This window comes from Pinus tabuliformis, chromosome 3_1 (assembly GCF_031772625.1).
Source record: "Pinus tabuliformis cultivar Carrire ecotype Pingquan chromosome 3_1, CPIR1, whole genome shotgun sequence".
Taxonomy (NCBI): Eukaryota; Viridiplantae; Streptophyta; class Pinopsida; order Pinales; family Pinaceae; genus Pinus; species Pinus tabuliformis.
The window spans coordinates 630,031,705-630,055,482 of record NC_142301.1 but is presented as its reverse complement, the minus strand read 5'-3'; the positions used below and the strand labels follow the sequence as shown (position 1 = coordinate 630,055,482).

Here is a 23,778-nt window from a genome sequence, read left to right as displayed (position 1 = left end):
AAACCCTAGGGTGTTTAGTATTAATCCTTGGGTTTATTTTCCCTTGGATTTATAATCCCTTGTGATTTTAATATTAACCCCTTGGGTTTATTATTCTCTTGGGTTTATAATATGAGTTCCTTGGGTTTATTAATGTAAGGGTTTATAATTCCCAGGGTATAATATTATTTGTAGGGTTTGTAATTAATATTAATACCTAAGGTTTAATATTGTTCCCTAGGGTTTATAATTCCTTAGGTTTTTAACATTAAACCTAAGGGATTATAAACCCAAAGGAATAATATTAAACCTAATGAATTAATATTATAAAACTAAGGTATATAAACCCTAAGATAAATATTATAAACCTTAGAATAAAGATGGTTGACCATGGTCAACCATGGTCCAATGTCGCATTGTGACAAGGATTGCCTCAAAATGAAAATCAACCATTCTCAACCATGGTCAACCATTTTTATTTTAGATTTTTTAATATTTATATACTTTGGGTTTATAATATTAATCCCTAGGGTTCAATATTATTCCCTTGGATTTATAATTCCTTGAGTTTTTAGTATTAATCTCTTGGGTTTATTATCCCTTGGTTTAATATTATTTCCTTGGGTTTATAATCCCTTGGGGTTTTAGTATTAAACCCTGGGAATATGAACCCTTACAAGGGATTGATATTATAAACCCAAGGGTTAATACTAAAATCCCAAGGTATTATAAACCGAAGCGACTAATATTATTAAACTCAAGGGAATGCTACTAATACTAAAAGCCCAAGGGAATATAAACCCTAGGGTTTTTATTATTAATCCCTTGAGTTTATTGTCCCTCGGGTTAATATTATTCCCTTGGGTTTATAATCCTTTGGGGTTTTAGTATTAACCCCTTGGGGTTATAATATCGATCCCTATGTTTTATTAATCGAAGGGTTCATATTTATATTACATAAGTTAAAATTAAATAATAATAAATAATTATTATATACAAATAGTTATTATTAATTATAATGATAATAATACTATTTTTATTACAATAGCTTTTTTTGTATTATTATTTCTATTGTTACATATTTATCAATGGTAGATATGAATGGAGTTTTCAACTATATCAACTACATTAATATTTTTAATGTGGTTGTATTAGTATGTATGTATTTAATAATTTTTTATTATATATAATACCACCATCATTCAATAATTCATTATTCATTAGACATCAATACTATGTCAAATAATATATAACAAATGATTAACATAATTTCAAATAATATGAAAATTAGAATATCAATCAAATAATATGCAGTAATAATATAAAAAATATGATTAATAATTATAATATTATAAAAAACAGTGAATATATAATATTATGATTTTATATAACTAATAATTATAATATTATAAAAATGATGAATTATAACATTAAAAGCATCACACTAAACAATTTTTTAATCTTCCATATTGAAAAAGTTCAATCCACTAAACTTTAAATCCTACCTCCATTCTAAATTTCATTTCAAAAAGTTCAATCCACTAAACTTTAAATCCTACCTCCATTCTAAATTTATTGAAATGATACATTCAATAGGTATAAATATAAGATTATAAAATTATGATCTTTTCATTGTCCATCTTCTTATTCTCTTAAAATATGAAATAAAATGGAAAATTAATTTAATTAAATACAATGCAATCACATAAACTCAAAAGTACTAAAATTGAGAGAACACATATTTGAAAAAAAAAAAATTAACATATTTGAATGGTATTTTTATAAAGTTCAATAAATTGATCTCACATAACTAGTTTATTTTATTTTCAAGTAACAAAGAGACATTTAAATAAATTATAATTAGCATGAAATCCTTTGAAATCATTAAATATGTTCATATTAACAATTTGTATGTATGTGTTTAATAGTTTTTTAGTATACATAGTACCACTGTCATTTAATAATTCATTAGGCATCAACATTGAGTCAAATAATATATGACAAATGGTTAATTTCATTTCAAATAATACTCAAATACCAATCAAATTATATATAATAATAATATAAGAAATATGATTTTTACTAAAAATTTGCTTCATATATTGCTTTAACTATATATGATTTTATATAACTAATATTTATAATATTATAAAAAATGGTGAATATATTACATTAAAAGTAATAAACTAAACAATTTTTTGAAAAAATCCAATCCTCTACAACTTTAAATTTTACATCCATTTTAAATTTAATAAAATAATGCATTCTATAGGATATTATAAAATAAGTTATTTTCATATTCATTCTCTTATTCTAAAAAAAAAGAGAAAAAATAGAAATTTAATTTAATTTAAAATAAAACAATCACATAAACTCAAAAGTACTGATGAAAAAAAAACACATATATTAAAAAAAACAAAAAAACAAAAAAACATAATTAAATAACATTTTCATAAAGTAAAATAAATTGAATTAATCTCACATAACTAATTTATTTTATTTCCATTATAACAAATAGACTTTTAAATACATTATAATTAACATAAGATTCTTTGAAATCATTAAATATTATACCATCAATATAACCAATAAAAAAACATAAAAACCTCAATAAAATCAATCATCCAACAAAATTCATACTAACAACATAACCCATCAAAAAACATAAAACCTCAATAAAATAAATCATCCAATAAAATTCATCCACGCCATTAATAATGTGTGCCAAAAAAACTTTTACTTTCCAATCGCGTCAGTTTTCCTCAATAAGTTCTTTTCTCTTCTACTTTCTATTACATATATTTATTAAAAAACCAAAATAAAAATTACAAAAAAGATTGTATATCATCCTTTTAAAAATTCACATAATATTTTAATCTTTTAATATAATCTTCCATTGTTCTAACTTTTCAAAAGCGTAATCGTCATATTTACGTATCATATAAATAACATTAAATATAAATATAAACAACATCGATGGATAGTTTAATTTTATAAATATAAGGATATAAATAATATTTTTATTATTTAGTAATTTTTGTGATATTCTTAATGTATTTTTGTTAAGTGGTGTGAGTTGTTTAATTTTTGATTTGAGAAATTGTAATTTATTTAAGATATCAAAATTATTTAAAGATTTCATTTGGTTTGGGTTACATCAAATTTTAATATGGCTAATTTTTATCCACAAAATTTAAAATCGATTCACTAATTATCTTAATAAAACACCCCATCACTATTTATCCTATATTCCATAAACTTTTAATTTATAAGACATTAAATTATTTCTTTTTTATTAATAAATTTAAAATATAAGAAATAACTCAACATCTAACATCTAGTTAAAGTTAATAAATATAAAAGGTAATTGGAGTATTTTATTCTCTAGAACCAAAAAGTGTAAAAAGTAAATAAAGTATTTTCTTATATAGTACCTAAAAGTGCAAGGTTAATCATATAAATTACATCAACACTTAGTTAACCTCAATAAAGCATAAAACGCAATAGAGCATTTTTATTACATAGGACCTAGCCATAGACTTATAAGTCTTGACCATTAAACAGTGTCTTTTAATTGTGGACTTCAGTCCAGCAGCATATAGGCGCCAACAGAGTTGAGCACACTGTTTGTCGCAGTTCCAAACAACCCCACAATCACGGCAATTCCTATTTCCACCCCCATAGCAAAGTTAATGCTATGGGGTACCTGTGTCAGAGCCCGGCGACAGCAATCGACGGCATCGATCATACCCCTCCGACCTGCCCGCAAAAAGCCCTCCGACCTGCCCGCAAAAAGCCCTGTATTGATGAAGTAAATCTGCCGAAGTATGGATCCGCCGCCATGGTTACCATACCCTGCATCCAAATACGGACCATGCGGCATGGATGGGCATCACAGTGCCGACGACGAATTTCCTACGCTTCTGCCTCTACCACCGTAGATGGTCGGAACGCTATTGTATACGATACAAGATATATAACATAAGCATTTAATGTGTCACTCGTTTGAATTTGAATTTGAAAACCCGCCCAAATGAAATTTGAATTTCTATGAGCAATTACCCTTAACCAATGTGTGATCGGAATATACGCCATCCTTCAATTACTACGGCGATGCCCAGAGGGTGCAGCGAAAGGGCTCGACCTCCTGCTGTTTGAATTCTTGCCATTTTCCCAAACTTAGTTGCTTGCCCTGCATCATCAGGATTTACTCGACCTGCACAGCACGAAGCCACGAACAAATCGCTGGGAATTGACGGAGCTACAGGTAAACAAATAGGGTTTAGTTTTCACAGCCTTTTTCCATTATTATTTTGACTTCATTCGTTACCATTTCTGAATGTCTTTTTGGTTTGTTTTCCAACTTAATGTTGTTATTCGAGTCATGTGAATGGCATAAACTAATCAATTTACAGGCATTTGGTTTGTTTTCCAACTTAATGTTGTTATTCCAGTCATGTGAATGGCATAAACTAATCAATTTACAGGAAACGTGAGGAGGTTGGACATGAAGGGTTTGTTAGAAATCTTTTGAGAGCCTCTTATGTTTAATTTCACAAGCATTTGGACGAGGAATTCTCTCGCTCGCTGAATTCAGAATGCGAAAACCGTACCTACATCCACCAACGTTGCTTTTGTTTCATACGAATCGGACATGATGTTCCTTGAAGTTACAGTGCCCAGTTTTGTATCTGCAATAGCTTGCACAGGAAGTTGCCTGGTCCAATCATTCAATGAGTTCAATGAGTGCATGACTCAATTGTTGGTCCATTTAGAGGTGATGGGTCGGGGTCAGAGTATTCTTGTGCAGTAGTATTAGTAACAATGTTCTAAATTTTGCCTGGTCCAATCATGCAATGAGTTCATGTGCTTTAGTTTTTTTGCGTGTATTCAATCTATAAATTAGTTTACAAAGCATGACTCAATTAGTAGTATTAGCAATGTTCTAAATTTTGGACCATTAGGAAAGATTTCAGAGAGCACATATCGCAGGGTAACAAAATCTCTTAGTCTTTACAAATATAGAGAGCGCCTTAACAAAAAGGAACCGAAGGAACAATGTTTTACCAGCATGCAATATTTTTGTTATTAAATACGGTGTTTTCCTTGGCTTTAGTTTAAAAATGATTTAACAGTGAATGTGGTGTCTTTCTCTCTAAATATGGAATGAATTATTCTTTGATTAGTTTATCCGAATAAAAGGATCTTAACGAACAATGTTTTACAAGAATGCAATATTTTTGATATTAAATGTAGTTTTTTTCTTCACTTTAGTGCAAACATATTTAAAGATTAATGTGGTTAGACTTTTTTAGGATTTAACATTTGCTCTAAAGATTAATGTGGTTATACTTTTTTAGGATGTAACATTTGCTCTCTCGAAGAGTCGAGGGAGGAAATGAATGAAGGATAATGCCTATTTATAATGTTCAAACCTTAGGATTAGGACTATAATGTCTATGATGTTGAGAGTAATAATAAATATTTATTTATTTTTAATATATGTTATTTTTTAATATATTTTTAATGTTTGAATATGATAAATTTATATTTTTTTTAGGGTTTAAAGAAAACAAATTTTCTATTTAAATAGTAAATTAAATTATAAATTTAAAAGAAATAGATTTATTTTACAACAATGGAATAAATTTGAAAGATGAAATTTATTTTCAATTTATTTGGTTGCATGATCTTTGTAAATTTATTATTATTATTTTTTAATTTTTTTCCCAAAGGAAAATTAGTCATTTCCATTAATAAAAGATGAAAATTACATGTTATAAGTGTTTGATAAGGAGATCAAAAATAGACTACAATCTCGTGACAAGTTTGTGTTAATAATAATAATAATAATAATAAAGTCCATTTTATAAAACTGGATATATAAACATGCCCCTAGAAGAAATAAATCAACATAGTTTGTTACCTTCCAAGATAAAAACATGTGGCTATCTCATACATAGAAAGGAATAGTTGAAGCAAAAAAGAACCAAAAATCAAGCAGGTCGCCATTAATTCATGTTTGCATCTGTAGAAACGACATCCACAAATGGTCTATGATAATACTCATAGTGCTCATTTTTCATCTGTCATAGAATTTCCATACCCTCTGAGTCTAGTCCAAGCCCTCCTTGGAAAGGAGATCAGGAAAAAATGCTCCTTTCCCTGTAGATGTGATGACGAGAGATAAAATCAAACAGTCTTTTGATCGTCAAAATTTCCTCGACAATGAGGATAAGTGTGTGCATGTGACAAATATCAATCTAATTAAACCAGTAAACTACCACCAAAGAGTCCCCAAAAGCATGCAAGTGTCGGCACCCTTTTTGTAAGGTAAAAACGAAGAGAAGCTTTAAGCTAAAAAGTTCTACTAAATTATTTCTTCCATGACTCAAACCCCTCTTCAGGTTGAAAGAATGATTTTCATTGAGATAGAGTATGGCCCCTCCATATATTCCCCCTGTTGAGATGAGCCATCGAAGAAATCCCAAGGCCTTGACTAGTTTATTTTTCTTATCTCATGATGTGAGGTTTGACTATGGGCTCAAGGATAACTTGAGCTAAGATAATGATTAAATTAGTGTGTATGGAGATGAAATTTCATCAATTGTGCATTTTGTTTAAGTGATTTAAAATATTATTATAATATTTAATAATGAAGGTGGTTATTAATTTTTATTGAAGTTAATGATTTATCTTTTTACTATTGTGCATTTTGTTTAAGTGATTTAAAATATTATTATAATATTTAATAATGAAGGTGGTTATTAATTTTTATTGAAGTTAATGATTTATCTTTTTACTATTAATTAATTTGCGTTAAAATTTTATTTTTGAAATTTAAATTAAATACAAATATATTTTATTTTTGAAATTTAAATTAAATGTAAATGTATATAAGGTAAAGTTTGTTTTATTTTTAATATGAAAGTATAGATAATACAAGGTATTTTTATTATGTGTTTTTCTAAAATTTTCATGATTTAATAACATATTGAGTCCAATTCCACAGTGTGTTGTTAATTTAAAGAAACTACAACATAGTAATTTGCGTAGTTTCCTGGATTTGCATAAGCTTCCAAATGTTTTTGGAAGCTTGATAAAACTTGGACATATTGATTTTTCAAAGTGTCCAAATTTAAAAGAGTATCTCATTTCTTTACAAAATTTAATACAAACACACTTACAAACATGATAATTGTATCTTCATTTAACTCGAGAATTAAATATCAGTAATATTATATTTCTTGGGATATATGTAATTATTAGTCCAATTAAAAATAAGATGGATTGTAAGTATGAACATAAGTATGCAATAAAATAAATATCATAACATTATTTTCATTATGTTATTTATTAGAATTAATTATTAAATATATTTTATATGTTTAATTTTACCATAAAATATGAAAATATTTTGTATCTAAAATAGTGAATTAAAATAACTTAAATAAATAAATAAAAAATTATCACAATAATATATGAATTTTTTTCTATATTTAAATTTTTTACATAAAAAAGATTTAAAATTTTAATATAAAATTTTATATGATTTTGAAATTATTTATAATTTTCAGGATTTGGTATTTGAATATTAATAAATTTGTTTTATTCCTAGGACGTTGTAGATGAATCATTGGAAAAATGACTAGTATTTAAGTGTGACTTTTTGGAATATTTTTCGATTTATTTTTCGATCTAATTTGTTTAGAATCTCGGAGGGCTTCATTGAAATCACAAGTTTGACAGGTGAACTATTCACAATCGAAGTGGAGTTGTCTATAATGCGACTTTTTGGAGATTCCGGTGATGGAATCCGACGGAAGAAATTGAGGTTAAATCTTGATTTGTTGCAGTTAAAATGGTTTTTTAACTGCATATTTGGATTCAGCGCCGTGAAAAAACCCTGGGACGCTTTGATTGTGCAGAAACTAGCTATCAAACTTGCGATTCCAATAAATTGCTGCCGGATTTTGACCGGAAAAACCCACCGGAAAGGCTTCCAAAAAGTCTCATTATAGACAACTGCAATCGAAGTGCCCCACGGGTTTTTGAGGGTGCTGAATCCATACATGCAGTAAAAAAATTCAGTTTAAACAACACAAATCAAGATTTGGCCACAAATTGTTTGGTCAGAAAGTCAAAAGAGTCACACTTAAAAACTGCTACCTTGTAAAATTACATTAATAATAAAAATTGAGATTAAGACAACGTTGTAGGATTTGAAATTTAATAAATAGATATGAGTATTAATAAATTTGATATTGTTATATTATATGATTTGAAAATGAACCATTATAAAATTATATTAATAAAAGTTGGGAGTAATGTAATGTTGGGGTTTCAACATTAATGAATTTGTTTTATCATATAATTTTAAAATTGAGATTAATGTTTGGAATAACATAATGTCGTGGGTTTTACTATTAATGAGTTTGTTTTATTAAATAATTTTAAAATTTAAATTAATGAATTTGATTTATTATAAGAATTTAAAATATTTTTTTTCCAGAAAATAAAATTATATTAAGATAATATTTAAAAAGATAAAAATATAAGTATTTTAAATTATATGGGAAAACAATAATATAGATTATAAAATTTGAATAAATTTGTTTTATAATATGAATTTAAAATGAATCTAGCTAGACATATAAAGTTACATTAACATAGGATTTTAAAATATAAAAGTTTAAACATTTTGAAATAATGTGAAATGTTAAAATTTGTTAATATATTTAATTTAATTATTTATTAAACATTTATGAAAATACAAAAAAACAAAAATTGTAAAAAAGTAAATTAAAAAAGAAAAACACACACACATACACACATATATCCTCTTTCCCATTAAATATACATTTTTTTTTTTTATAATTTAGATTCTTCTATAGTTTATAACATACTGATATCAAAAACAATTTCTTAATAGTAGAAAACATATAATTCAATTTTTTTTAGGAATTAAAACATTAACAACATATTCAAATTGAATTGTTGTAGGTTGGAACATTAAATGCTCAAAAATCAAATCTTAATATAAAAAAATTAGCAAATTTTTTCTTTTCTTTTATGTTGTAGTTGCTATAATCCCTCTCAAAAAAATTTCCTACCTTCAAATTTTGGAGGCTCCTTGTGATCCTGTCATCTTTAATTTTAAGCTATTAAGGTCATGCTCATTCATGTTGTTTAAGTGTTTAAGTCTTCCTTTAGGAATTATAAGTGTCAGACTACTTGCTTTCACATGCCCAACTCTTGATGTCTTCACAAGAAAATTTTCAAGATAGGCTAATTGCACTTCATAGTGACAATGTTGTGCAACCATTGCTCACAGTCACTACAAAATTCTTGTTCACAATGATTGTGAAATCCTTATCAACAATGGTTGCACAAGTCCCACTGATAGTGATTAAACAGTTCCCAGTGATAGTGTAAGGACATCCTCAGTAGATAGTGATTGCGCTCTCTTTGATTGAAAATGAAAGTGTACTTCTTCAAGTCGGTACTATCATACCTCTTAGTGGAAATCAAATCACTCTTGACTCCTAGTTTGTCGGCATTTATTAAGCGCACTCACAAAACTTAATTGTTGGTCTTGGCCCAATATTGGCATTGTATTCCTTGAGACAATTCCAAGTTTTGTTTGATTTGGTTATCAATCCTCTATTAATTTTTAAATTAAATTATTTATTTAAACCTACAATTTTGTATTGTAAGGATAGTATCATGTTTAATTGGGGAAACCATTTGCTTAATGTTTTTTTTGTTATAGATTTTGAGTTCAAAATTAAGGAGTTTATCGAGTTATTAAGGGTTTGCTACTTGAATGTCCAATGTGGATCGAACAATAGGATTTTGTCTTCAAATATATAGTATAGAGTGTGTTTATTTTTTCAAAAAATTCCACAAGAACACCCTTTGAATATACCAAATGTAAATAGTATATGGTTGTGACATATAACATCCCTTCAAATGTTTGCTTGCATTGACATATTGCATTGTACCAATGTTTCTTTCCATCAAAGACATCAGTGGGAATATAGAGTTGGATTGGTATTGAGAACGAAATGGATTCCATCTCATCTTATAAACAATGAAATTGTGATCCCCTAATGTAGTTTTGTAACTTTATTTTTTATATGAATGAATTTTAAATGTTTTTTGAGACAAGAACTAAATTCAACCATTATGAGTCAACCATAAATGATGTTTTCACATCCTTATTATCCAAATCCAACCATGCAGATAGCGTTGTAATTGAATCCTTCAATAGATTCAATAAATTGTATATCCAATATAAGAATAGAAATATAAAATGTAGTAATGAAGGAAACATCTCATCCATGTCATTCTCACATGCTCCTCTTCTATTTTTCTTCTTGTGTGAGGATGATTTGAGTCTCCACTTCAAAACCCTAAAATTTCACAAAGGATCCATTTATTCCTCTTCCATTTTTCTTCTTGAGTGAGGATGATTTGAGTCTCCACTTCAAAGCCCTAAAATTTCACAAAGGATCCATGCATTCCATCCATCCATTCTTTCACAATAAGATTCCATGCATGTGGCTACATATGCATCACTTTATTTCAATATTTTCATTAGATTATTCTAATAGATTTAGTACAAAAAGGTTAACACACATTGCTGGGAATATAGAGTTGGATTGTTATTGAGTGACAACCAAAAAGGTTGTCTCAAAGGACCAATGAAATGGCTTCCATCTCATCTTATAAACAATGAAATTGTGATTTCCCCTAATGTGGTTTTGTGACTTTATTTTTTATATGAATGAATTTTCTAATGTCTCCTCTTATCTTTGATCACTTTCTATGTGTGTTTCACATATTCACAATGAGCACCGCCGCACCAGGGGGCCTTTAGGCAGTGATGGCGAAGTCACAGTTGCGTTAAAGTAGTTGAGGCGCAGATCCGTTTTGAGTACGAGTCTCATCATTGCGGAGGTTAACAAGCGTTACATCGCAAGATTGTGGAAAGTAGTGAATGGCAAATAATGTAGTTTTGGTTTATTCAGTTTGTTGTGCCACAGTTAATGCACAAGGCCGGGATTGTATATGGTTATTGTTGGATTTAAGTAAGTAGATCATTTAAAAGTGGGCATATACAGTTTTGAACATTAACTGGGATGCAACAGTCTAGATAACTCTTGCAGTGCTTGCTTTTCCATTTTTACAGGTCTCATTTTTAGTGGGAAAAACTCTTTTTTTTAATATATAAGGAAGATGTGTGCATATACGAAAGCTGGGCATATACGGAAGATGTGTTCATATACGGAAACTGGGCATATATGGAAGATGTGTGCATATACGGAAACTGGGCATATACGGAAGATGTGCGCATATGCCCAGTTTCCGTATATGCACACATCTTCCGTATATGCCCAGTTTCCGTATATGTGCACATCTTCCCTATATGCCCAGTTTCCGTATATGCGCACATCTTCCGTATATGCCCAGTTTCTGTATATGCACACATCTTCCGTATATGCCCAGTTTCCATGTGCATCTTCCGTATATGCCCAGTTTCCATATACGGAAATTGGGCATATACGGAAGATGTGCGCATATACGGAAATTGGGCATATACGGAAACTGGACATATACGGAAGATGTGCGCATATACAGAAACTAGGCATATATGGAAGATGTGTGCATATACGAAAACTGGGCATATACGGAAGATGTGGGCATATACGGAAGATGTGCGCATATACGGAAACTGGGCATATGCGCACATCTTCCGTATATGCGCACATCTTCCGTATATGCCTAGTTTCCGTATATGCACACATCTTCCGTATATGCCCAGTTTCCATATATGCGCACATCTTCCGTATATGCCCAGTTTCTGTATATGCGCACATCTTCCGTATATGCCCACATCTTCCGTATATGCCCAGTTTCCATATATGCCCAGTTTCCGTATATGCGCACATCTTCCGTATATGCCCAGTTTCCGTATATGCGCACATCTTCCGTATATGCCCAGTTTCCTTATATGCATACATCTTCCGTATATGCACACATCTTCCGTATATGCCCAGTTTCCGTATATGCGCACATCTGTCGTATATGCCCATCTTCCGTATATGCGAACATCTTTCGTATATGCCCATCTTCCGTATATGCGCACATCTTCCGTATATGCCCAGTTTCCGTATATGCGCACATCTTCCGTATATGCGCACATCTTTCGTATATGCCCAGTTTCCGTATATGCACACATCTTTCGTATATGCCCAGTTTCCGTACATGCACACATCTTCCGTATATGCCCAGTTTCCGTATATGCGCACATCTTCCGTATATGCCCAGTTTCCGTATATGCGCACATCTTCCGTATATGCGCACATCTTTCGTATATGCCCAGTTTCCGTATATGCACACATCTTTCGTATATGCCCAGTTTCCGTATATGCCTAGCTTTCGTATATGCACACATCTTCCGTATATGCCCAGTTTCCGTATATGCACACATTTTCCGTATATGCTCAGTTTCTGTATATGCGCACATCTTCTGTATATGCGCACATCTTCCGTATATGCCCAGTTTCCGTATATGCCCAGTTTCCGTATATGCGCACATCTTCCGTATATGCCCTGTTTCCGTATGTTAGGCCCCTACACTAGTAGTATAGGGGCCATGTTAGGCCCCTATACTACTAGTGTAGGGGCCTAACACCGTATATGCGCACATCTTCCGTATATGCCCAGTTTCTGTATATGCGCACATCTTTCGTATATGCCCAGTTTCCGTATATGCAAACATATTCCGTATATGCCCAGTTTCCGTATATGCACACATCTTCCGTATAGGCCCAGTTTCCGTATATGCGCACATCTTCCGTATATGCCCAGTTTCCGTATATGCACACATCTTCCGTATATGCCCAGTTTCCGTATATGCGCACATCTTCCGTATATGCCCAGTTTTCGCATATGCCCAGTTTCCGTATATGCGCACATCTTCCGTATATGCCCAGTTTCCGTATATGCGCACATCTTCGGTATATGCCCAGTTTCCGTATATGCCCACATCTTCCGTATATGCCCAGTTTCCGTATATGCCCACATCTTCCGTATATGCCCAGTTTCCGTATATGCACATCTTCTGTATATGCCCAGTTTCCGTATATGCACACATCTTTCGTATATGCCCAGTTTCCGTATATGCGCACATCTTCCGTATATGCCCAGTTTCCGTATATGCCTAGTTTCCGTATATGCGCACATCTTCCGTATATGCCCAGTTTCCGTATATGCACACATCTTCCGTATATGCACATCTTCCGTATATGCCCAGTTTCCGTATATGCACACATCTTCCATATATGCCCAGTTTCCGTATATGCGCACATCTTCCGTATATGCCCAGTTTCCGTATATGCGCACATCTTCCGTATATGCCCAGTTTCCGTATATGTGCACATCTTCCGTATATGCCCAGTTTCCGTATATGCGCACATCTTGCGCATATCTTCCGTATATGCATAGATTCCATATACAGAAATTGCGCATTTACGGAAACTGGGCATATACGGAAGATGTGCGCATATACTGAAACTGTGCATATACGGAAGACATGCGCATGTCTTCCGTATATGCCCAGTTTCCGTATATGCCCAATTTCCGTATATGCGCATATCTTTCGTATATGCACAGCTTCAGTATATGCGCACATCTTCCGTATATGCCCAGTTTCCGTATATGCGCAATTTCTGTATATGGAATCTGTGCATATATGGAAGATATGCGCATGTCTTCCGTATATGCCCAATTTCCGTATATGCCCAGTTTCCGTATATGCGCAATTTCTGTATATGGAAACTGTGCATATACGGAAGATATGCGCACATCTTCCGTATATGCCCAATTTCCATATACAGAAATTGCGCATATACGGAAATTGGGCATATACGGAAAACATGCGCATATCTTCCGTATATGCAGAGTTTCCATATACAGAAATTGCGCATATACGGAAACTGGGCATATACGGAAATTGGGCATATACGGAAGACATGCGCATATCTTCCGTATATGCACAGATTCCATATACAGAAATTGCGCATATACGGAAACTGGGCATATACGGAAGATGTGCGCATATACTGAAGCTGTGCATATACGAAAGATATGCGCATATACGGAAATTGGGCATATACGGAAACTGGGCATATACGGAAGACATGCGCATGTCTTCCGTATATGCACAGTTTCAGTATATGCGCACATCTTCCGTATATGCCCAGTTTCCGTAAATGCGCAATTTCTGTATATGGAATCTATGCATATACGGAAGATATGCGCAAGATGTGCGCATATACGGAAACTGGGCATATACGGAAGATGTGCACATATACGGAAACTGGGCATATACGGAAGATGTGCGCATATACGGAAACTGGGCATATACGGAAGATGCAGAGTTTCCGGAAAACACCCATTGTGCACCAGCACGAGAAATTGGTGCACACAGATAGTATTGATAATCAACCTATGAAAGTGTGACACACGCGACATATGTAGCAATCTGGCCTGCTCGACCCATTTTACCCATTTAATTGGTTCCAGCTTAGTGACCCTAGTCTCTTCATAGTAAATCTTGGTCATGTACTTATTGGTGGACAAATGCGGAAATTTCTGGTGATTGGTAAGATCCAAATCCTCTAGTTTTAACACAGGGATACGCGCTAAGAGCGCACCTTCAAATACCACTTCTTCTAGAAGTAGCGATGTAGAGATCATGAACTTGCATGAATCTAGGTCCTGGGTACCTTTTCTTTCTCTTTTCTCAAAGGGATATATGCTAGGAGCCTAGTGATAGGCTCACCCTCATCAGAATCTAATTCAACAAATCCATCGCAGAGTTCTTCTGCTTCTAAATACACTGGTTCATATGGCTACTTTTCCTTATCCATCCTCCCTTTCTACCGAACCTCTGTGGGGTTCTTCCTCGACGAGTGCCTCACCGAAACAGGTTGTTGTTTCTTATACTTCTCCTTAGTAGTAGATTCCTTTGGTCTAGGCGACCGCAATGTCGTAGGCACAAATGGCGTAGCTTCCATTAATGCAACTTCAGGGGCTTTTTCTTGAGAGATAATGACTTCAGAACTTACAAGTTCGACGGAACTCTCTTCAAGGATAATATTCTGGTTCCACTTAGGAAATCTCACAAATATTGGGCTTGCAACCAAATCCTCCCAAACCTGCTAATTCAAAGAACGAAAACAAGAAGGCTTATATGAAATTTTCAGAAGAAAAGTGTTCTACAACAGACTAACATGCCATATTTATAGGTGATTTCGAATTCAAATCCGACCATTCCCTCCATTTTATGATCATATAGGAATCTTTGGTGGAAGATCTCCAAATATTTTTGCCATAAATGCTGCCTACCCGCTCCTCCTAGTAGGATTTTCATTATCCAATCATGAATAGTGACTTCAACGACTACTTTTGGACCCATCTGCACGACACTGTCCTCCATGGCACACCTCCTCTTGGCACGTTGCTTGCTTTCCTCGCGCAACACCCTTACTACATTTTCCTTTTCTTCGGGTAGTGTAGTTTATAGTCCCTCTCTCCCTTGCAGCTGCCTAGAGCACTAAGACTGTCTTGCTACCATGTCGTCATTGAATAGGGGCAGGATCCCCTGTCTATAAGTTCAATTGACTTCCATTCACCCTTCCAGCGAATAATTCACCATTCAGCTTCGTGATCTGACCTACGCCACCATCAGTGATTTCCTTAACAACATACGGACCTAACCAGTGCATTTGGAATTTTCCCAGAAACTTTGTGAACTTACTGTCATAGAGCAGAAACAAATCGTTCATCTTGAAAGTTTGTAGCTTAATATGCCTATCATGCGAGTCCTTCTCACATTCCTTTTTCACTTGTTGGTGAAATCCTGTAAGAAACTAGTCTTGTTCTAACTCCATAAACTACACGAGCCATTCCTCCAAGGTCTTGCGATCCGCCAGCTCTGTCAATCCACAATGCGCAAGCTTGGCATAATATATTCCATGGGCATCGCCATCTCGATCCCATAGACCAACCTAAATGGAGTTTGTCCTGTCAACTTCTTGCACATCGTCTTATATACCCATAGAACCATTGGGATGCGTACATCCCAATCATTTTTCCCCGCGTTACAAACCTTTGTTAACACATTCTTCAAAATCCTATTAAATGATTCCATTGTACCATTGGCTTGGGGATGATAGGGCATACTCTTTTGATGGTAAAATTGAAATTCCTTAAGCATCGTGCTAATTGTTTAATTCAGGAAATGCATACCCCTATCACTCATCAATATCTTAGGGAACCCAAACCATGCTAAGACGTATTCAAACATGAACTTTGCAGCTATAATAGTAGTAAAATCCTTCACTTGATGCGCTTCTGCCCATCTAGTTAAGTATTTCGTCAGAGTAATGATGTATTACGTGCCTATATTCCTTCCCAATGGTTGTATCAGACCTGTAAAGTCAATTTCCAATTTGTAAAATACTTGTAACGAATCCTGAGGTTTTAAGGGCAATTCATCTCTTCGCGAAGGCTTTCCCATCCTTTGACAAGCATCACATGATCTACAAAATGCCTTAGAGTCTTTATGCATTATTAGCAACCTAACCATGCACATAAAATCTTCTTCGTGGTCCCTATACCTGCATATTGTCCTCCCACCACTCGTTCATGTGCCTCAATGAGGATACTAGCACGCTCAAATTTTGGAACATAGAGGAGTAATATTTCATCCGTTCCCATCTTATACAAATGTCCTGCTATAACAGAAAAATCTACTGCGCGGACCACTAATTCCTTTTTTTATTGAGTAGAATAGCCTTCTGAGGCTGTACCCATGGTCAAAAACTAAATGATATCAGCAAAGTGATCATCCACAATATGCACAGCAAAGAGCTACACATCTAACAATCCTTCTTCCAAATTGGTTGGTTCTTCACCTATCACAATTCGGCTTAGGTGATCTGGTCCTACGTTCAACCATCCAAGCTTCACTATTACTTCAAAGTCATACTCTTGGAACAACAAAAACCACCTACAAATCCCCCCTCCCCCCCCCCCCCCCCCCCCCCCCCCCCCCCCCCCCCCAACGCAGGCTTGTTGACCAAGTACTTGAGAGCGGAGTGATCTGTGTACATTTTGAAGTATGCACCCAACAAATAATGCTGAAACTTTTGTAACGAGTAGACCATTGCTTGCCCTTCATGCTTTGTAGCAGAATAATTATTTTTGGCTTTTGAAAGTTTCCTACTTGCAAAGGTTATTGGACGATCAATCTCACCTTTTCCAGGCTAGGTCAATATCACACCTAATGCAATACATGAGGCATCGACATGCACATGGAACTCTTTCTTCCAATCCGGAAATACTAAGATGGGAGTAGCCACCATCTTGTCCTTTAACACATCAAGACTTTGTTGACACTCCTCATCCCAAAAAAAAGTCACATCCTTCTTTAATAGTTTTTCCATCAGTGCAGTTATCTGGGCATAAGATTTGATAAATTTCCTATAGTAGCCTGTGTGGCCGAGCATTGCACGCAACTACTTAACATTCTTGGGAGCTTCTAAATTCACAATTGCTGCTATCTTCACAGGGTCCACCATCAATCCCTGCCTGCCTACTACATGGCCTAGAAAAATTCCAAAAGGCACACAAAATATACATTTCTTCAAGTTCAACGCAATCTGGTATCTGCAACATGTATCCAACATGAGGGCTCTTGAGATGGAAATCTCTTTTCGAGTTAAAATAGATTTGATCTCTCTGGATGCTTTGTAGTTCTAAAGTTAGAATGGATCTAGTCTAGTTTAATTTCACCCTTTAAACAAGATATGTTTCACATGAATACCATGGATTTTCAATGCCATGAGTCATTTTTTATTTTTATTTTGTTATTTTTACTTCATTTTTTATTTTATGTTGACTTGGTTAAAATGTTTACATTACATTAATCTTTTCATTTAATTTTATTTTATTTAAAAACAAAATATTTTTTATTTTATTTGGAGGTTACAACATCTCTACCATATTGGTTAGAGGGAACTTCTCAAGACAAATATATATTTTCATATTTAAGATTTATGGGATTATTAGCTTCTTGTAATATTTTTTCTAGATTCATCCCATCCATATTTTGAAGATTATGTTTCTAACTCTTAATTGAGGTTCATCATCAAGATAAAATATATGTTTATTTTATTTTTAATGTAAAATAATATTTAATAATTTAATTTTAAATATTTTTTAATTTCATTTTATATATTTTGAATTTTAATAAAGTAAATAACAAAATATTTTATTTCATTTTATTATTATTATTTAATAATTAAATGTGAATGATAAATATAACAATGTATTATTGATATTTATAATTAAGTTTCTAACTATGAATTGAGGTTCATCATCAAAATAAAATATATATTTATTTTCTTTTTAATTTAAAATAATATTTAATAATTTAATTTTGAATACTTTTTAATTTATTTTATATATTTTGAATTTTAATAAAATAAATAAGAAAATAATTTATTTTATTATTATTATCATTATTTAATAATTAAATGCGAATGATAAATATAACCATATATTATTTAATAATTAAATGTGAATGATAAATATAACCATATATTATTGATATTTATAATTAAGTTTCTAATTCTTAATTGAGGTTCATCAGGAAGATAAAATATATATTTATTTTATTTTTAATTTAAAATAATATTTAATAATTTAATTTTAAATATTTTTAAATTTCATTTTATATGTTTTAAATTTTAATAAAATAAATAAGAAAATAATTTATTTCATTTTGTTATTGTTATTTAATAATTAAATGTGAATGATAAATATAATAAAATATTATTGATATTTATAATTTTTTTTATAGTAAAACATGACAATAATTAAAAAGTTATATATTTATTCAATTTTTTATTTTTACAATTAATATAGTTTAAAAATATATATATATATATATATATATATATATATATATTATTATTAATTTTATTAAGTTAGTATATTTATAGGTTTTTAAAATAATAAAAATATTATTTAAATATAATTAGAACAATCATTTTAATGTTTTGAAGTTAATCTATGTTTTAAATAAATTAAAAATCCCTATATAGAAAGTTTATTTTTAGTTTGTAGATGTAAAATCTCTACTAAAATTCGTACTAGGTAGGAAACTAATATAATCTATCTAGATTTTATCTTAACACTAGATTTACCAAGCACCAAGAGAGATCAAATCTCTTGACATATAAACTATTTTAAGAGGAGATTTGATCTCACTTTTGATCTCTCTCGATGCTTTGTATTTGGCAAGTTATTATTTTGTTATTTCTGTTTTCTTTTTTATTTTTATTTTAATTTTTAAAATGTTTACATTACATTATCTAGGCTAGTTTGATTTCACCCTTTAAATAGGTTATGTTCCACACGAATACCATGAGTCATTTTTTTTTTTTTTTTTTTTCATTTTTATTGTGCTATTTTTTGTTTTATTTTTTATTTTATTTTAACTTTTAAATTTTTTACATTCCATTAATATTTTCATTTTATTTTATTTTATTTAAAAAAATGTTTATTTTTTTTATTTGGAGATTACAACATCTCTACTATATAGGTGAGAGAACACCTCTCAAACAAAGGCACAATCCATTGTCAATGAGGCACAATTACTCACATGCATACATTCATACAACAAACAAAGGGTGCACACAAACATACACATACCCACAAACTTTACACATATTGACTCACAAGGTGACATGTTCACACACATCACATTTATTATGGTTATTATGAATTTTAGAATTAACATTATTTTATATATGTGATGAAGATTCAGTATAGATATTAGGATGCTCACAATTACATTTATTGTATAAGTTAATTGGTATATTATGAAAATTGAGAAGTGTTTATTTTTTTTATTATTTTTAAAACAATAATTATCATTAAAAAAATTTAGGAATTAATATTTTTTCCACCTATTATTAAATTTTAGGATTGTTAAAAAATTATAAATTATTAAAATTAACTAATTTTTAAATAAAAATAATAAAATTAATTTATTGTATTTCTTTTAATATAGCATAATTAATTGATGTGTTATTACAAATTGATGTTATTATGAATGTCATGTTATTGTTTCTTCTTTTCTAAGGAATTTGACCTTGAGTCTCATGGTTTTCATAATATTTTATAACATGATAATCATTAATTGGGTTGTACTTGGAAATCTAATATTATATACTTTTTAATGTTATTTTAAAATGTATATTATTTTTCATTTTAAAAATGAAAAATTAATATTATCCATCTTTAAAATTTTGATAGAAAAAAATCAAAACTAAAAAATAAAATAATAAACCAACGGGTTCATCTCATGGAAACTTTGATGAGGAAGCTACTGATCATGTTACCACTACGGTCAAAGGAACGATGGGTTACCTCTATCCAGAGTAATGACTTCTTACCATGCGGGTTACTTCTATCCAGAGTAATGATGACTTACGGGTTAAATATTGTATTCTTCATGCTGAACAACCACATGAAATGTGATAGGCGTACACCTCAAACTATAATGTAATTTCATTTTTGTTGGGCACGTATTGACTTCTGATCTTAAACCAAACGGACACAGAAGGAAGAGGGGCAGCTTCTTGAGTTTGAGTTTGAGGGGCAGAAGAATAGATTCAAACAAGCAACGCTTGGGCTTGGGTTTGGGTTTGGGTTTGAGTTTGAGGTGAAAAAAAACAAAGACAAAAAGAATAAACTAGAAGTTAATAATTAATAACAGGGGGATAAACTAAAATTTGGTTTAATTAGAACGGTTGGTGGTACCATCCATGGCCGCTCTTGGATTAGATGACCAATTATGTCCATGGCAACTCTTGGCTGCCCTGGCATTAGCCAAGTGTTGGTTTCTAGGTTTCCTGTAAATTGATTAGTTTATGCCATTCACATGACTCGAATAACAACATTAAGTTGGAAAACAAACCAAAAAGACATTCAGAAATGGTAACGAATGAAGTCAAAATAATAATGGAAAAAGGCTGTGAAAACTAAACCCTATTTGTTTACCTGTAGCTCCGTCGGCTTCGTGCTGTGCAGGTCGAGTAAATCCTGATGATGCAGGGCAAGCAACTAAGTTTGGGAAAATGGCAAGAATTCAAACAGCAGGAGGTCGAGCCCTTTCGCTGCACCCTCTGGGCATCGCCGTAGTAATTGAAGGATGGCGTATATTCCGATCACACATTGGTTAAGGGTAATTGCTCATAGAAATTCAAATTTCATTTGGGCGGGTTTTCAAATTCAAATTCAAACGAGTGACACATTAAATGCTTATGTTATATATCTTGTATCGTATACAATAGCGTTCCGACCATCTACGGTGGTAGAGGCAGAAGCGTAGGAAATTCGTCGTCGGCACTGTGATGCCCATCCATGCCGCATGGTCCGTATTTGGATGCAGGGTATGGTAACCATGGCGGCGGATCCATACTTCGGCAGATTTACTTCATCAATACAGGGCTTTTTGCGGGCAGGTCGGAGGGCTTTTTGCGGGCAGGTCGGAGGGGTATGATCGATGAGGGCTTTTTGCGGGCAGGTCGGAGGGGTATGATCGATGCCGTCGATTGCTGTCGCCGGGCTCTGACACAGGTACCCCATAGCATTAACTTTGCTATGGGGGTGGAAATAGGAATTGCCCACAATCACACCGTCCGCATCAGTCTCGAAAGGAGTTCCTTCCTCTGGCCCGCATGGTCCGAGTTTCCTTTTATTGGTCTCAAAAGTCAACGACTTAATCACAAATATGTTGCCCCGCTCACCGCCGGCCCGATCCACATAGCCACTTATTTTAATGAGGTATTCACGTGGAAAATCCAGAATAAACTGCAACCACATTCAGCGAGGTCAGAGAAAACCAAAGTTTCGTATTAGTCATAGGTTTTTGGACAGTTAAATTCATGTAGATTTTAAAAATATTTTGAAATTTGATATTTAAGAAATAATTAATTATTTGATCTATTTTTGTTGGAGAGATTAGATTTCAAAATATTCCTAAAATTTATCGTTATAATAATAGAAAATACATATTTATTTTTTGTAGAGTTATGATATTTCAAAATATTTGCAAAATCTATAGTCATAATAATTGAAAATACATATTAATAACCTATTTCTGATAACTATGGAATTTCAAAATATTCCCAAAATTTACCATTATAATACTAAAAAAATACATACTATTGAAACTTACTTCCTTTGACTCGTCACCCGGTCCTCCGTGTGTGAGACCGCCGAATTCTTTCCCACGAATACTCGGATCATGGCCTTCCAAAGCATATGTCACTTTCAGCGAGGTTAATGTGTCACTAGTTGTGGTCATAGTAATCCTTCTGATACCTGAAAAAGTTCCATCGTCCCACTTTTTTCCGCACTTGCTATTCCCGTAATGTCGAGTGACATAGTAGTTCTGCCGCATAGCTATGATGGTTCAAACTGACCAACGTAGAGCAGCAGGCACATACCACTTCAATAATCAATTTCTTATGAATTATTTTCGTTCAACATTTATACAAAATTAAAAATACTGGTTCAAACTGACCAACGTAGAGTAGCAGGTACATACCAATTTAATAATCAATTTTTTATGAATTACTTTAGTTTTTTTTTCAAAGAGAAAATCCACATATGGCCGAAGCCTACAGATATTTTTTACAATATGGCCGAAGCCAGCAGTAGCAGAATATGGCCGCAGCCAGCAGAATCAAAGGCCGAAGCCAGCAGAGTATGGCATAGCCGTTCGAAATCGCCCAGCGAGGGGCCGCCGCAGGACTCGATCACGGCTGGGGGGTGCGAAAGCCAACCGCCCCAGCCGTCCTATCATGCACCTCATGTGCAATGAATTACTTTAGTTTAATATTTATTCAAAATAAAAATACAATAACGTGAGGACCAGGACCAGTAGTATAATATTAAGGGATGTTTATTGAGGCAAGGTGTTCATTCTATAGTTCAGTATGATATGTAAAGATCTTCGTCAAAGTTGATTTTTTTTTGCTTTGCTGCTGGACCTGAAACAGGTACTCCAACTAGTTATGCTACTTATGCTGGATAAGCTAGATCTTATGCTTAATCGACATCAACAGCTGCATTCCAACTGGTTCTTTCATATTAACCAAAAAAATAACAAGACAAAATACTTACAAATTTACAGTGAAAAATTTAAATTCTTATCCATTTATATTAAATCTATATTTAAAATAAATCTATATTAATATATATACATAAAAATCCAAATATCATGACATACTCATAATAAAAATAAACTAACATTAATGACATCGAAATTAACATCGAAGGAGGCCGTTAATGACAACACAACGCTTACCTCCTGCAAACTCAATAAGTTGGCCGGATATAAAGAACTAATTACCCGTTTCTTCTCCGCTGGTCTCTGCACAGAAAGACTCGAAGCAATGCATTCATATTCATTTACGGTTTCTTATTTATAAGCCGAAAGATATCGTGCGAACATGCTCCAACGTGTTTATTCTCTTTCATCTTAAAAGATGATTCCTATTCCTTTTCCTTTTTATTTATTTTTATTGTAATTGCGCCTATACACATGCTCGTGATTCTTTTTCTTTGGTCCTGGTTTTGATTGGAATTCCATCTATCCGCGTGTCCATGATTCCTTTTCCTTTGGTTGTGAATGCATTCAATGATTTC

The 23,778-nt window shown here is 32.4% G+C and overlaps 1 protein-coding gene across 1 annotated transcript; it reads right to left on the bottom strand.

Moving 5' to 3' along the window:
• Positions 1–3,456: 3,456 nt before the first annotated feature.
• On the bottom strand, positions 3,457–23,523 carry LOC149188630 (agglutinin alpha chain-like). The gene is made up of 4 exons (XM_089413064.1): positions 23,438–23,523; positions 22,304–22,545; positions 21,760–21,936; positions 3,457–3,637 (listed from the first exon to the last, which is right to left on the bottom strand). The coding sequence occupies exons 2-4, from the start codon at positions 22,526–22,528 to the stop codon at positions 3,563–3,565; spliced, it is 477 nt and encodes a 158-aa protein (XP_089269190.1). The 5' UTR covers positions 22,529–22,545; positions 23,438–23,523; the 3' UTR covers positions 3,457–3,562.
• Positions 23,524–23,778: the final 255 nt, after the last annotated feature.